Source organism: Erythrolamprus reginae, chromosome 1, assembly GCF_031021105.1.
Source record: "Erythrolamprus reginae isolate rEryReg1 chromosome 1, rEryReg1.hap1, whole genome shotgun sequence".
NCBI lineage: Eukaryota > Metazoa > Chordata > Lepidosauria > Squamata > Dipsadidae > Erythrolamprus > Erythrolamprus reginae.
In genome coordinates, this window is record NC_091950.1 from 15,312,661 (window position 1) to 15,328,919 (window position 16,259).

The window sequence follows — 16,259 nt, forward strand, 5'->3', positions numbered from 1 at the left end:
GGGGGATGTGCCCAGAGGTTTTGTGCTTACCGCAGCCGAGCCCCCTGGCAAAAGAAGGTAGCAGATTCGAAACACAAGGAAACCGAACATCGGCGTACACCCACATGCTCCATGCTCAGCCCCTCCACGTTCCCTCGATTGTGGTACTCATTTACAAACTCAATTACACACACCTGCACGACGCCAACCCCCCCTCCCGCCATACACACACACACACACACACAGACCAAAACCAGCTTTGGACGCGCAACGATTCCAAACCGGAGAAAGCAAAACGCATCGTTCCCTCCTATTGAACCTGACATGCGATTTTTTTAAAAAAGAAAGAAAAAGGATTTAAAAACAAAAAAATCTTTGCATAGATACGAAGCCTTAAAAGACACAGAAAGGAGTGGCATTCAAAGTGGCAGAATTTTTTTTAAAAAAAGATTTAAAGTGGATTTTCTTTTCTTTTCTGGATTGCCACAGGAAAAGGAGGTTTGGAAGGCAGGTGGGATCGAAAGGAAATGGGGGAAATGAAACCCACTCCCTCCCTTTTCTTCCTCCCCTCCACCTCCCTCAACCCTCCGCCACTCTCCAGCAGGATTAAACTTAAAAAAAAAGCTAGGCCAATAAATAAATAAATAAACCCAGGAAAAGGTTCCCCCACAGCCCTTGCTTTAAAGCAGAGGTCTTCAAACCTGGTAACTTTAACCCTTGTGGACTTCAACTCCCAGAATTCTCCAGCCAGCTATGCTAGCTGGAGAATTCTGGGAGTTGCGGTCCATGAATCTTAAAGTTGCCAAGTTTGGGGACCCCTGCTTTAAAGGGAGGCCTCAAAAGGGATAACCTGCCCTGGGGAAAACACACACACACGCACACAGAAATAAATAATAACAATAATTATTGAAAGCAACACCTGTTTTGCGTATAGGTGGAGAAGGGGAACTTGTAGAATAAGGAATAACCAAGAACGACGGGGGTAGAAAGAAGAGGAGGGTAATATGCTAGCAACAATCCCACCACCACCAAAAAGCAACAATAATATTCACCACGAGCCCAAAAAAGGGGTCAACCAGTTGCTAAAACAGAGCCTTCTATGGTTTTTTTTTTGGGGGGGGGGGTTCCAACCAGAAGACCAGAAACTGGGCTTGATCTCAGTGCTTTGTGACTGGGTCCTTTTTTTTTTTATCAAAGCAACAAGAAAACTCCCAAAAAGCAAGCGATAGCCCTGCGAGGTGGACCGAAACAGGATATGGTTGGAAGATGCAGAGTGAACCATGGAACATGGGTATATGGATAAAAAAATATGGAACCCTCCAAGGACCCGTATGAAAGGAACAGTGAGGAAAATGAGGCTTCAATAATCGTAGAAAGGTGGGTGGGCGGGAGGGAATGGTGTGGGAAAAAAAGAGAGAAACAGAGAATTGTGCTATTCACCCTTCAAGCAGCGTGCTTTGTTTCAGGGGGGAGGGTCCCCTACCAGCCCCCGCCCCACTCCCCACATCCCGCCCACCGCCCTTACCCCGTCCAGGAAGTGGCAGATTCCTCCCCTTGAGAAATTGTAAACTCTTCCGTACATCACACCATGCAAAAAAAGGTGGAGAAACAACCACCGGTCCATCCGTGGGCTGAGATACGGGATCGTGCCCCACCTGGAAGGTGAAGCCGGCCCCTCCCTCCACAAGGACCCTCAAGCAAAGATGGCTTTGCCAGCGGCAGGGGGGGCGGGAGGACAGGTTATTGCTTGTAAAAAACCAGAGAGAGAGAAAGAGACAGAGAGAGAGAGGTGTGAGCACAGGGAAAGGTGGAAGGAGCTGAAATTATCTGCTACAACCAGCTCATAGAGTGTGAGGTATGTCAGGCCTCCGGTAGATTTGGGGGCTGTTTTCTATTATTATTATTATAATATTATTATTATTATTATTATTATTATTTATTATTAGTCTCGAGAACGAGCCCCTGAAAAACTTAAAACTTCCTGGCTGTGCAAGAAATAACGCCGACTTTGGCAAACCTGCTTCAAAATGCGGGAGAGATTCGGTTGCACTCTCCCGTCCCCACCCCTGGATCTAACCGGAAGGAAGAGAAGGCCCTTCGGCTCTCCAGCGGACACCCTGCTGTCTTTGGACCCTCCCCACACACACACACAAAAGAAGGGAAGGTCTCCCCTCTTGGGATGTGCTCACCCACCCTAGCTTCCGGGCCCCTGCTGGAAAGGCGTGGATGGGTCCAGCCAGAGCTTCCTCAGGTCTTCGGTGGACTCCGTCTTCTGGCCAGAGAGACCGGGATCTCTGTAGGCCAAGTCTTCAGCCCTGGACATTCTCAACCCTCAAAGGGACCTCTGGGTGGGGCTTCCTGCTACACAGCAGAAGGCTGACCGAGCAGGAGGGGGTTCCTCGATCTTGCTCCGCGCCCTCGGGGGGCCCTGGAGCTACCTTGCATCCCGGCTGGCTGGCAGGCCCTGCGTGGTGCCACCCCCCAGCCCCGGGGCGCGACAGAGAAAGGTCATCCCGGTGCTTCCCCCTTGCCGCTATTCGGGGCTGTGCTCAGGGGAAGCCCGAGTGGCCACCATCACCACACACTCTAGACTCTCTCGTGGTTTTTTCAAGGGTGTGAAAAACATGTCCTCCAGCCCCCCCGCGATCTTGTCCAGGAGTTCCGTGCCCAGCCCTGGACACTGGCCCCCTTCAAGGCAGTCCCTGGCGTATGGGTCTGGTCCCGTTTTGGCATCCTCCGGTGGTTCTTCCTCAATCGCTTGGATCTTCTCCGTTTCGGCGGCAGGTGTAGCCACCTCTTCGTCCCCAGAGCTGATAATACGTGGCAGGGTGCTGTGGTAGCGGCCTTCCAGGGGGTAGTTGACGCTGTCGCCCCGGCGCAGAGGGGTCCGGTGCCTCTCCAGAGCTGTGGGGTAACGGACGCCCGGGTCACTGTACTGCTTGGTACGCTGCCATTGCTTCTTCAAATGGGTCCGCGAGCGGTGTTTGGCCCGCAGGGGGGATTCATCGAATTGAGGGTCATGGCGGACAAAAGCGTTGAAGAGCGCGTCCGTTTTTTCATCGATGCTGTAGTCCCGGCGAGGGAAGGATTCTCGTGCAGGGAACATCTGCCCGTACGGTTCCCAGAGCAACGGGCTAGAAGAGAGAAGACCTCCAACGGCACCAGCTGCTTCTTCCTCTTCCTCCTCCTCTTCCTCCTCTGCTTCTGGCTCCTGTCCTTCAAAGCTTTCAAAGATGGTGGCCTTGCGCCCAGCGCTGGTGAAGCAGAAACGTTTCTCCGAGGCTGTCTGGTCTTCTCCTACTCGGCCGCTGGGGGCTTCAATGGAAGCGTAGCCACTATCCATCTGCAAGAGTTTACGGGTCCCGGCTTCCAACTCAACGCTATCCTGCTTGGGTTTCGCCAAGGACCTGTCTTCTCCGGCTTCAGCCTCATCGGCCAAGGAGGAGAAACTTGGAAGCCCACCACTCGAGGTAACGCTGTCCCCACCATCACTAGGTGCCGAGTCCTGGTCGTTGCCCTTCTCTGATGAAACACACTGTTCTAGCGATGCCCGTAGGCTCCAGATGTCGTGATAAAGGGGGGTGGGCTGCTGTTCCAATGGTTCGGGCGGGGTGGGGCTGGGTGGTTCGGAAGACTCTAACCTACAAAAAAAAAATACACTTTGCCTTTAACAATGATACAGTATTTTTTTCTTTGTACACAGAACACGGAATAATGACCAGTGGTGTCGGACCTGCCCCAACTTAGTCCTTTAGGAAAGGAACACCCTCCCATAGTTCCCTCTAAGATGAGCAGTGAGCAATGGCTCACTTAAAAATCATCATCAACTCAGAGTTTTTCAATCCTGCCCAGAAGCTGAGAGGGAAAGAGTGAGAGGGAAAGAGTGCCGCCCAGTCCCGAAGGGACTGCCACTCAGACACTATACTTTTCCGCCCCCCCCCAAAAAAAAATTAGAGGGAACACTGCCCTCGACTCCGTGTTTAAAGATATATTTTATGACAAGCCAAGTGGAATACAATGTAGCAAAGCCAGAACTGATGTTTCCTAGTTAACTTTCTCCCCTCCAGCTTCTCCCCTCCATTCGTCCCCCTTTTTACTCCAATTGTATTTGAATAGCTTGTTTTGGGAACAGTCCCTTCAATGGTGAGACACTAGATTCCACTTCCAGGACTTTGGCCTTGAAAGGGTGTCTCGGAAGGTCAAATGTTTGCTTTGCCCCCCACCCCATCCAGCACCCTCCCCCCCACCGTAGTTCATTCCAGACTAAATACTATTACATACACTTTAATGAATCTGGTTTGTATGACTGAACTATTACTATTATCTTCTGATTATCTGCTGGATATCTGCTAGAATGCCATGTTTTCCTGTGCATCCTTGATAACTCAGGGGTCACTCTGCACACACCTTAAAAATGTTGGCGTCCATGCAAGGACGAGTTTCAGTCCCGTTGTAACTTTGAACGGTTGCTGAAAGTTGTAAATTGAGGGCTATTTGTACCTCCTGAAAGTGAGATGGTTGATGTAGCTGCAAAGATGCAACAGAAAAGACCAAGCTGGTGAGCTTTTCAAAAGTGGCCTAGTGGTCAGAGTGCGGTATTGCAGGCAACTTCTGCCGACTGCCAGCTGCCTGCAATTTGGTAGTTTGAATCTCACCAGGCTCAAGGTGGACTGCGGGCTAGATCTAAGCAGGCCGGATCCAGACCCCTCCCCCTCCGGATCTTGAGTTTGATACCCCTGGCAAATGATTTAGCTTTACTAGATAAGTGGTCAAAGCAATGGAAACTGCAGTTTAATGTTTCCTAATGTAAAATAATGCACTTGGGGAAAAGGAATCCTCAATCTGAGTATTGTATTGGCAGTTCTGTGTTAGCAAAAACTTCAGAAGAAAAGGATTTAGGGGTGGTGATTTCTGACAGTATCAAAATGGGTGAACAGTGTGGTCGGGCAGTAGGAAAAGCAAGTAGGATGCTTGGCTGCATAACTAGAGGTATAACAAGCAGGAAGAGGGAGATTGTGATCCCCTTATATAGAGCGCTGGTGAGACCCCATTTGGAATACTGTGTTCAGTTCTAGAGATCTCACCTACAAAAAGATATTGATTAAATTGAACGGGCCCAAAGACGGGCTACAAAAATGGTGGAAGGTCCTAAGCATAAAACGTATCAGGAAAGACTTCATGAACTCAATCTGTATAGTCTGGAGGACAGAAGGAAAAGGGGGGACGTGATCGAAATATTTAAATACGTTAAAGGGTTAAATAAGGCTCAGGAGGGAAGCGTTTTTAATAGGAAAGTGAAGCCAAGAACAAGGGGGCACAATCCGAGGTTAGTTGGGGGAAAGATCAGAAGCAACGTGAGAAAATATTATTTGACTGAAAAAGTAGTAGATGCTTGGAACAAACGTCCAGCAGACATGGTTGGTAAATCCACAGTCACTGAATTTAAACATGCCTGGGATAAACATATATCCATCTTAAGATAAAATACAGGAAATAGTATAAGGGCAGACTAGATGGACCAGGAGGTCTTTTTCTGCCATCAATCTTCCATGTTTTTATGTTTCTAAGTGCTGTTGCTATTGCTTCCATGATCAGAAAACCAGACAATAAGCAGATGGCCTGAGCCAGTCTCTTCTTCCTTTCTCCATTATTTTGGCCATTCAGCCATCATCCAAAGACAGATTGGCCTTCCCTTTTAAGAGGAGAAGTGGGGTGGGAAGCAGATAATTGCCTCCAAATCTATTTTTAAATTACGTGGTTGATAGGCGGTGGTTTCTTTGTTTTTTAAGAGTACATTAGCAAGGAAGTGGTAAAGCATCTGGTCACTACGTCCATCCATTATTCAGGTTTTTATCCAATAAGCAGAACAATCTAGCGTTCAAATCACAGCTCCCCAGGTCTAGCAGGCCAGCTCAGGGAAAGAACTCTGTGGTAGGCAGCCAATTCGATCGCAGCGTTTTCAGTTATTCAAATAATAATAATAATAATTCAAAATTAGGCAACGGTGACGGGAAATAAAAGTCATTCGGCGAAGGTTTTAGAGAACTGCTGCTGAAGAGAGACCGGTTTAAAATAGCTTCCCATTTAAGTCCATCTATTATTTAGGACAATGAAGGGCTGAAATATTGTTTGATTTGTTTTTTTTAAGAAAGGAGGACCTCAGCAAACTCTACATGCGGAGGGAAGGAAAAATTCCTGTCATCAGCGCTTAAAAACTCAACAGCCCGGAGCTGATAGGCAGCCATTTTGTGAGGGCCTTCAAAACATCCTCTCAACACCCCAACACAGTTCAAGGCAGATAACCAAGGAACTTCAGCTTTTATTGATTAATTGGGAAATTCCTAAGGTTGAATCCCACAAGAATATGATCCCCTTCTAACAAAAAGAGGTAAAGATAGTCCTCAACTTATGGCTACTACTCATGTAATGAGCAACCGTTTCACGTTACGACGGCACTGAAAATAAGTGATTTACAACCAGTCCTTGCTTTTACGACCATCGTACCATTTCCACAGACAAACAAGATTTATTTACAGTGCTAACATGCTTGCTTGCTTACTTATTTATTCATTTAGTCACACATTTTACCACATGGTATCTCCGGGACTGCCTTCTGCCACATGAATCCCAGTGACCAGTTAGGTCCCACAGAGTTGGCCTTCTCTGGGTCCCATCGACTAAACAATGTCGTCTAGCCTAGCGGGACCCAGGGGAAGAGCCTTCTCTGTGGCGGCCCTGACTCTCTGGAACCAACTCCCCCATGCCTGATGACAGAGGTGGGTTTTAAGGAGCTTGCGAAAGGCGAGGGTGGGGGAAACTCTGATATCTGGGACGAGCTGGTTCCAGAGGGCCGGGGCCGCCACAGAGAAGGCTCTTCTCCTGGGTCCCGCCAAATGACATTGCTTAGTCGATGGGACCCAGAGAAGGCCACGATGACTAAAGGTACCTGTATTATTTTTATACACCTCACTTAGCAACAGAAATTCTGGTCCCAAGTCAAGGACTTCCTATAACTTCTGTTCTCATTTTTTTTTCCACTCCAGAGCTGCCGAAGGCTTCTTCATCCACTCTCATTCTCTGGGTCCCCCCGTCCACTCCACTGCCACCCCCTCTTCCCACTTATCTACTGAAAAATACCTGCCGAGAGATAATGTTGGACTGGCCGGAGCAGGCAAGAATGGTCCAGCCACTGGGTGGAAAACCACGTCGTCCGTCCGGGCAATGTACTGGATAATGTCCGTCTGGTGAGGATCACGGTCTTGGTCCATGCTTTCGCTGGCGGCTCGTTGTCGCTGGAACTGGTGACGCTTGGGGGACCCTGAAGGGAGGGAAGGAACAGGTAGGTATTGAAGTGGTAGGCAGGAATCACGTTTTTCCAAAACTTCTTTTGGTATTTTTGGGAAAAAAAAGAGGTGGAAAAACCTGTCCCCTCCTTACGAAAACTCCTAGACACAGACATGGAGTTATTTAATCGATAAAATGTCAGAATTTGCAGCAATCCAACCAGCACACAACTGAATAAACAGGATTCATTTATGTAAGAAACTTATTTTTATACAATACCAGCAGCAGCTCCTACAGGTACAGTCAAGTAGGCAGAACCGGTAGAAAAAAATTGAATTTTATTCTTTTTTTTCCCTTCTGGGCTCTGGGTATGTTTTTCCTATCACAGTAAATGAGGTTGAATGTGTATAATTTTAGAAAAATTGTGCGTGCGTGTGTGTGTGTACATACACATACAGCTTATCTACTATATATTGTGTCAACCCCTAACCCCCAACATTTCTCCCTTAGACTCTCCACGATTGACCTCTCCAGGTTCCTAAGAGGCCAGTAAAGGGCGTACATAAGTGCACTGCTGTGCCTTTCGTCCCCTGTCCAATTGTCTTTCCTTTCTCTCACTTATCATATATATTTTCTTTCTTTCATATATCCTCTCCTCTAAGTTCACCTTTACCCTTATATATATTACTACATGTCTATTTTTCTTCCTATGTATTTGTGTATTGGATGAATGAATGAATGAATGAATGAATGAATGAATGAATGAATAAATAAATAAATAAATAAATATAAACAGTATGTGTATGTGTTCAGCCGGGCTCTATGGTATGAGCCTCCCGAAAATTCAAGGGTAAAAAATTCAGACACACACACACACTTGAAAATTCAAAAACAATGTTTTTTATCACAAAATTCAAAAGAAACAAATCACCCTTTTTGTAGTGCAAAGAGCACTCTTCCCAAAACAACCTTATAGGCTGTAAAAACCCCTTAAACACTCCTTAAGTACTTAGCCAGCAGCTGTGAAGAAACATCACAGCCCACACATGCTTTGCTCGGCCTTGGTTTCAAAGTCTTGAAAAATCAACAAACAGAGTCCTGAAACAGCAAGTCACGGTCCAAACCAGTACGATCAGATAATCTCCACACTGCGAAGCCAGCACGCTGCCAATTTAACAGCAGCCCTAATTACTTGAACCCCACCCAACCACAGGTGGACTCAATTATCTCCTATAATATTTTTGAAGCTGTTCACTCCTATGCATAGCTCTACGCATGCGTGGGTCTGTTATACGTTCCTCATCCAAATCTAAGGAAGACAAGGGTGATTGACTTCTTCCTGGGCTGTCTTCCAAGCCCCCCTCCTCCATCTCACCGTCACTTCCTTCTGCAGAGGACAATTCACCGTCTGACTCTGTCGGCAGCAAACAGGCCTATGACATGTTGATGTTTCCCCCGCATCCCCCTCCTCAGTCCTTGGGGCGGGAGCTGGGCCAGAACTAACCACAACGGTATGTACACACAAACATGTATATTTTTGTGTGCCTGTATGTAATATGTATGTAAACATATGACATATATACAAATAATTAAATAATATATTTTGGATGTTCAGTAATAGTAAATAGACAGAAGGGATTAGATATTAGGACTCTGAGTTGCCGATTTAAGAGTGGTAGCAACTCCCCACCCCCCACAGTGAAGGGCCGTTCGTCTTACCGCCTGCTGGGGTGCCTCTGAGGCCAAATCCCGTGGGGGGGGGGGTGCATGGGGACGACATCCCAGAATTTCCTACCGGGAAGGAGCACCTGAGCCCCCCCTGCCCCCCCCTGCCCCCAAACCTGGCAGATACACCCACCTCTTGTATCCAGACTGGATGCCCGCTGGCTGGTTTCCAACTTCCACTTCTTGATCCTGAAATAGGGGCTCGCTCCTTCCAGGCTGGCATGACGGCGCAGGCGGGTCAGGAAATGAAGGACGGTGCCCTGGGGAGGCGCTGAGGTGGGCTCCTGGGGAGGAGCCATGGCGGCTCCTTTGGCGGCTTTGGCTGCACCGCCAGTCTGCGTGAAGGGAGAGGAGGAAAGGATTAGTCAGGGGCCCAGCGCTGCGTTCCCACGCCAATACGGGCAATCCTCAATTTACGATCACGACTGTAATTACGATCACGACCAAAATTTCAGTTGCTAACTAAGGCAGGTTTGTTTATTTATTTATTATTTATTAGATTTGTATGCCGCGCCTCTCCGTAGACTCGGGGTGGCTCACAGCAATAATAAAAACAGCGTACAATAACAAATCTAATTTTTAAAATTATCTAAAAACCCAGACGACATTGTTTAGTTGACGGGACCCGGACAAGGCCAACTCTGTGGGACCTAACTGGTCGCTGGGATTCGTGCAGCAGAAGGCGGTTCCGGAGATATTCTGGTCCGATACGGTAATCTAAGCCAGCAATGTATGGTATGCACACTACTGCTTTAAGAGCTGGTGTTGCAGTTAGCTCTAAGAGGGAGTCAGCAGTGTCTCTCTTTCTCGGAGCCTAGAGCTGTGAGACTCTCCCTGATGTCTCTCTGATTTTATGATGGTTTGTCTACATCAGTGTTTCCCAACCTTGGCTACTTGGAAGATATTTGGACTTCAACTCCCAGAATTTCCCAGCCAGCAAGCTGGCTGGGGAATTCTGGGAGTTGAAGTCCAGATATCTTCAAGTTACCAAGGTTGGGAAACACTGGTCTACATAACTATTCTATTGTAAAGACTACTGTGTGGAGTAAGAACTATGTGTTCTAATGTTAGTTTGCATATGTATTGATAGAGGCTTGAATTGTATATGCATTGAGAATATTGATTGCTGCATTTGTGAACGACGAGGACCGTTACTGACTACAACATTTACCTAATGTAAATAATATTTATACATTTAATGTATGTGGTCTGGTTATTTGGGGTACTGCTCATATCTCTGGAATATTAGCCTGATATCCTTCCCCTCCACGTTTTCCGTTGCACAGAGATAATAAAATTTACTCCTCAACTTCTAATACAGGTCATTAAAGAGAGCTGGGCACAATTTGACAACCTTTCTTCGCCACGGTTGTTAAGGGGATCACCGCAGTCGTTAAGCGAATGCAGCTTCATTCACGTTATTTGGTTTTGTCAGATGCTGTCCGGGAAAGTTACCAATGAGGATCGTTTGATCCCGGGGTTTAATAATAATAATAATAATAATAATTTATTAGATTTGTATGCCACCCCTCTCCGAAGACTCGGGGCGGCTCACAACAATAATAAAAAACAATATTATAGCGAAACAAATCTAATATTAAAACAGAAGCATATAAAACCCTATCATATTTAAAAACCAAACAACACATACACACCAAACATAAAATATAAAGGGCCTGGGGGAAAGGTGTCTCAACTCCCCCATGCCTGGCGGTATAGGTGGGTCTTGAGTAGTTTACGAAAAACAAGGAGGGTGGGGGCAGTTCTAATCTCCGGGGGGAGTTGATTCCAGAGGGCCGGGGCTACGACAGAGAAGGCTCTTCCCCTGGGGCCCACCAAACGACATTGTTTAGTTGACGGGACATGGAGAAGGCCAACTCTGTGGGACCTGATCGGTCGCTGGGATTCATGCAGTAGCAGGCGGTTCCGGAGGTATTCTGGTTCAATGCCATGTAGGGCTTTAAAGGTCATAACCAACACTTTGAATTGTGACCGGAAACTGATCGGCAGCCAATGCAAGCCACGGAGTGTTGAAGAAAAGTGGGCGAATCTGGGAAGCCCCACGATGGCTCTCGCGGCCGCGTTCTGCACGATCTGAAGTTTCTGAACACTTTTCATAGGTAGCCCCATGTAAAGAGCATTGCAGTAATCGAACCACGAGGTGAAGAGGGCATGAGTGACTGTGAGCAATGACTCCCTGTCCAAATAGGGCCGCAACTGGTGCACCAGGCGAACCTGGGCAAACAGTCTTTGCGGTCTTTAAAAACGTGTGCATTTTACAAACTTTTTTTTGCCATGGTTGTTAAGTGAATCACTGCGGTCCTTAAGTAAGCAAGAACGTTGTTAAGTGAATCTGGCTTCCCTGTTGACTTTGCTGGTTAGAAGAGTGTTCTGCCTGGCCTCGAGCCACCCAAGAACTAAGTAATTAATCAAACACACACACAGAGATTTGTAAAAAGCAAACAAGGGTTGTTCTTTATATTCCGAAAACTGCAAACCACGGAGTTTCAGAGCAATGTTAGTTTAAGAAATCAATAGGTCAGAGTTAATTACTCCAGTCAGTGCAGGAGCTTTTCAGGCTTACATCAGCCAGAAATAACTCACAATTTGAATGTCAGAATGTCCAGAAATCCACAGCTAACTCCAAACCACAATTCATCAAACATCCTTCAACACTGAATGATAGACTGCCACACAAATCTCTCCAACCCTCCCCTTTTTCAAGGTTGCAGCAGCGTCAATAAGTCTTATCACCTGTGACCTATAATTTGTTTCCGCGTTTGCGCAGCTGCACTTGTCTTCCCAGCATTCTCCGCACCCGAGCATTCAGAATAGGGTTATTCATTAACTCTTCCCTTTATGATTAAGATGAACCTCTAGCTGGAGATCTGACTGACTCCATTCCCCTCTCTGTCTCTCCAGTCCCTTCCTGCTCCATTTCTCTCCCTGTCTCTGCTTCTGGTTCACTGTCTGATTCATCCTCCAGCCAGACGGGTCTTCTGTAAACAGACGGCTCCCACTCCTCTGCGTCAAAATCAGCAGCCAGAGGAGCTGGCCTGAAGCCAACCACCACAGAAGAGAATACTGCAACCGTCTTAAATACATGCCAGTTGCCAAGCGAAGTCTGAATTGTGATCGAATGTGACCGCGGGGGGATGTCAAAACAGTCCTAAATGTGCAAAACGTCCTTAAGTCACTTTTTCCCCCCAGCGCTGTTGCAATTTCGTAAGTCACTAAATGAATCGTTGTAAATCGAGGACCTGACTGACACCCAAAACGGAGGCCAAAATGTATGTTGCCAAGTGAGAAATTCATTCCGTGGGTTTTGCCCCATATGGCGACTTTTCTTGCCATGGCTGCTAAGTGAATCCCTGGAGTTGTTAAATGAATAATGTGATTGTTAAATGATCGGGATCCAGTGATCTTGGGACACTGCAACCGTCATAAATAGGAACCAATTTGCTAAGCGCCTGAATTATGAACGCATCACTCTGGGGACCACATAACTGTGAAAAAGGGTCATAAGTCACTTTTTCTGGGGCCCTTGTAACTGTAAATGGTTATTAAATGAACTGGCCTTAAGTCGAGGACTATATATATATATATTTCTGTTGGCCTAGAGGTTAATTCTCTGCCTTACAAGGCAGAGGCCCCAGGATCAAATCCCAGTAAGGGTATGGCTAGCTGATGAGGCCAGAACAAGGCCGAAATAGCGCTATCCTAGTCTCCCTTAATTTTAAAAATTCAGCAAAAACATGTGATACATATATATGTGCGTGTGTGTGTGTGTGTGTGTGTGTGTGTGTGTTCTGTTGGATCACCCTGGTATATTGAAGGATATATAAAATATATTATACAGGCAGCATACAAATCTAATAAATTATTATTTTTATTATTATTATTATTATTATTATTAATAATAATAATAATAATAATAATAATTTTATTTTTAAAAAACTTATCTGCCTTGGAATATGGCCACCAGTGGGGCTGAGAGGCAAAAAGGAAGCTGTGATGCTCCTCCCATATACCAGGGTGACTCGACAAAAAAATCACACGTATAACCCTTCCCTGGTACAAGCTGATACAGGAGATAAGCCTGTAGCCTAGAGGCAGAGGCCCCAGGTTCAAATCCCAGTAGGGGTGTGGCTACCTGATGAAGGCAAATAAGCCCGAAATAGATCTATAGTAGTGTCCCTTCCTTTTCATTATAAGCAAATATATATGTGTGTGTGTATATGTGTGTGTATACACACACATACACACACACACGCGTACAATTCATTCGGCCTGCCCTTCGCATTGCACTGGGTTAACCTACCGCAACACCCTCGCCCGAGTCGGAGGAAACAGAGGAAGCAGCTTCAACGCTGGAGTTAAAAGTGTCCCCTGGCAGTGTTGAACTCGAACACAGAGCCCCATGGCTGGTCAGCGCCGTCTTTGGCAGGGGGCTTCCAGTGGGCTGTTGAGAAGAACAAAGAGGAGGAGGATGAAGAAGAAGAAGGCCAAGCACAACCCAGGAACTATCCATCCAGCCTTTTGGGCTATTTGTTGGGCATCCCCCTCGGTCACTTAATCAAAATATGGACGCTTGGAAACTGACTCATACTTATGACAGTTGGGGGATATGTGTGACCCCTTTTTGAGACCTTCTGACAAGCAGCGAAGAAGCCAGATTCACTTAACAACCCATGTGTCTCACTTAACGTCTGCAGGGATTCTCTTCGCAAGTGCAACGAGGAAGGTCGTAAAATGGGGCAAAATTCATTTCACAAGTGTCTCGCTCTGGCAAACAAAAAATCTGGGCTCCTTTGGAAGTTGTAAGTCGAGGACTATCTGTACATATATGACGCTCCTCATTTGACAGAACTAAGATATGTAGCAAATCCAGATGAGTTTTCTAATGAATTAGAAACATTTTCTACCTATAATAATTTATTATAGTGTGACTTTGGGTAGTGAAATGGACAGGATATAAATTTAATTTAAAAAAATAATTTGTAAAGATCACTAAAGGGCTTATGGAAGCCTACTTATCACTCTATTGATCATTATTTACCATTTCTATTATCAATTGATCACTTTATCATCTATCATTATCTGTATTTCTCTCTATATTGATACCTATCCATCCATCCATCCATCCAGCCATTGATCCAACTATCTATCTATGTATCTATCTATCTATCTATCTATCTATCTATCTATCTATCTATCTATCTATCTATCTTTCTTTCTTTCTTTCTTTCTTTCTTTCTTTCTTTCTTTCTTTCTTTCTTTCTTTCTTTCTTTGATAAATTTGTCCTTATTGATGTCTATGGAGATTCATCCAGGTTATGGTTCCAGAAGCGCTTTCTCCAAAAGTTTATTTCTTGAAAACATTTTGCTTTTCATCCAAGAAGCTTCATTAGAACTGAAAAAACTTATTGTTGTGAGCCGCCCCGAGTCTACGGAGAGGGGCGGCATTCAAATCTAATAAATAATAATAATAATAAATAATAATAATATGAGAAATGAAACTTTTTCAAGGACAAAAACAAGAAAGTTTTTGGAAAAAGCATATTTGTGGGTCATCTATCATTATCGTTGATCTATCATTATCTATGTATGTTTGTATGCATTTGTGTGTGAGAGAGTAAGTATAATTCTCTCCCTCCCTCTCTCTCTCTCTCTTTCCCTCCCTCTAACAGTCTGCCTACCTCCATAACTACCATCAGTCTAAGTTATTAATATAGCACAAAGCTCTCGAGGCTATTTGTGTGAACATCTTGCGCGAATTGGCGAACTGATATGTATTAACCTTATGTTCAGTATATAAGATGTTCTTTGCAAACAGAAAGTATTTTTAAAAGTAACCCATTATTTATTTATTTGTTTGTTTGTTTGTTTGTTTGTTTGTTTGTTTGTTTGTTTTTGGATTTGGATTTGGATTTGTATGCCGTCCCTCTCCGAGGACTCGGGGCGGCTCACAGCATATATAAAAACAGAACTATTATTATTATTATTATTATTATTATTATTATTATTATTATTATTATTATTTATTAGATTTGTATGCCGCCTCTCTCCGAAGACTCGGGGCGGCTCACAACAATAGTAAAAACAATGTCAAAGAACAAATCTAACATTAAAAAGAAACCCATATAAAGCCCCTCATTTAAAACCAAACAACACATACATACCAATCATAAAATATAAAAGCCTAGGGAGGAGTCTCAGTTCCACCATGCCTGGCGATATAGGTGGGTCTTGAGTAATTTACAAAAGAAAAGGAGGGTGGGAGCAGTTCTGATCTCCGGGGGGAGTTGATTCCAGAGGGCTGGGGCCACCACAGAGAAGGCTCTTCCCTTGGGGCCTGCCAAACGACATTGTTTTGTCGACGGGACCAGGAGAAGGCCAACTCTGTGGGACCTTATCGGGCGCTGGGATTCATGCGGATTTACAATAATGTAAATCCAATTAATACTACAATTTAAAAACAATTAAAAGAAAAACTTATCGACCAAACATTCAACAATCATACTTAAAGCATTCAGTGGTCAGGGGGAAGATCTAAAAGTCCCAAGCCTGGTGGCAAAGATGAGTTTTTAAGCTCTTTCGGAAGGCAAGGAGGGTGGGGGCAGTGTGAATCTCTGGGGGGGGGAGCTGATTCCAAAGGGTCGGGGGCCCGGGGCTCCCACAGAGAAGGCTCTTCCCCTAGGTCCCGCCAGCTGACATTGTTTGGTCGATGGGACCCTAAGGAGGCCAACTCTGTGGGATCTCACCGGTCGCTGGGATTCGTGGGGCAAAAGGCGGTCTCGGAGATAATCTGGTCCAATGCCATGTAGGGCTTTATAGATCATAACTAACACTTTGAATTATGACCGGAAACTGATCGGTAGCCAATGCAGTACGCAGAGTGATGGCGAGATGTGCGCATTTCTTGGAAGGCCCAAAACTACTCACGCGGCTGCATTTTGGACATGTTGAAGTTTCCAAACACTCTTCAAAGGTAGCCCCATGTAGAGAGCATTGCAGTAGTCAAACCTCGAGGTGATGAAGGCATGAGTGACCGTGAGCAAAGACCCCCTCTCCAAATAGGGCCGCAACTGGTGCGCCAGGCAAACCTGGGCAAACGTGCCCCTCGCCACAGCCAAAAGATGGTTCTCTAATGTAAGCTGTGGGTCGAGAAGGACGCCCAAGTTGCGCACCCTCTCTGACGGAGTCAATAATTCCCCCCCAGGATGATGGACAGACAGATGGACGTGTCCTTGGGAGGCAGTACCCACAGC

At 45.7% G+C, this 16,259-nt stretch overlaps 1 protein-coding gene across 2 annotated transcripts in view; it reads right to left on the reverse strand.

Annotated features, from left to right (window-relative positions):
• Positions 1-1,512: 1,512 nt before the first annotated feature.
• The window catches only part of CBARP (CACN subunit beta associated regulatory protein), a 39,556-nt gene continuing 24,809 nt past the window's right edge, over positions 1,513-16,259 (reverse strand). Inside the window, exons 7-10 of one of the 2 annotated variants that reach the window (XM_070745152.1) lie at positions 13,310-13,450; positions 9,122-9,323; positions 7,117-7,297; positions 1,513-3,620 (exon numbers count right to left, since the gene is read on the reverse strand). In XM_070745152.1, coding sequence (XP_070601253.1) covers positions 2,513-3,620; positions 7,117-7,297; positions 9,122-9,323; positions 13,310-13,450 — 1,632 coding nt within the window. In that variant the 3' untranslated portion in view covers positions 1,513-2,512. The remainder of the gene's footprint in view (positions 3,621-7,116; positions 7,298-9,121; positions 9,324-13,309; positions 13,451-16,259) is intronic. The other variant, XM_070745162.1, reaches the window with a different exon arrangement.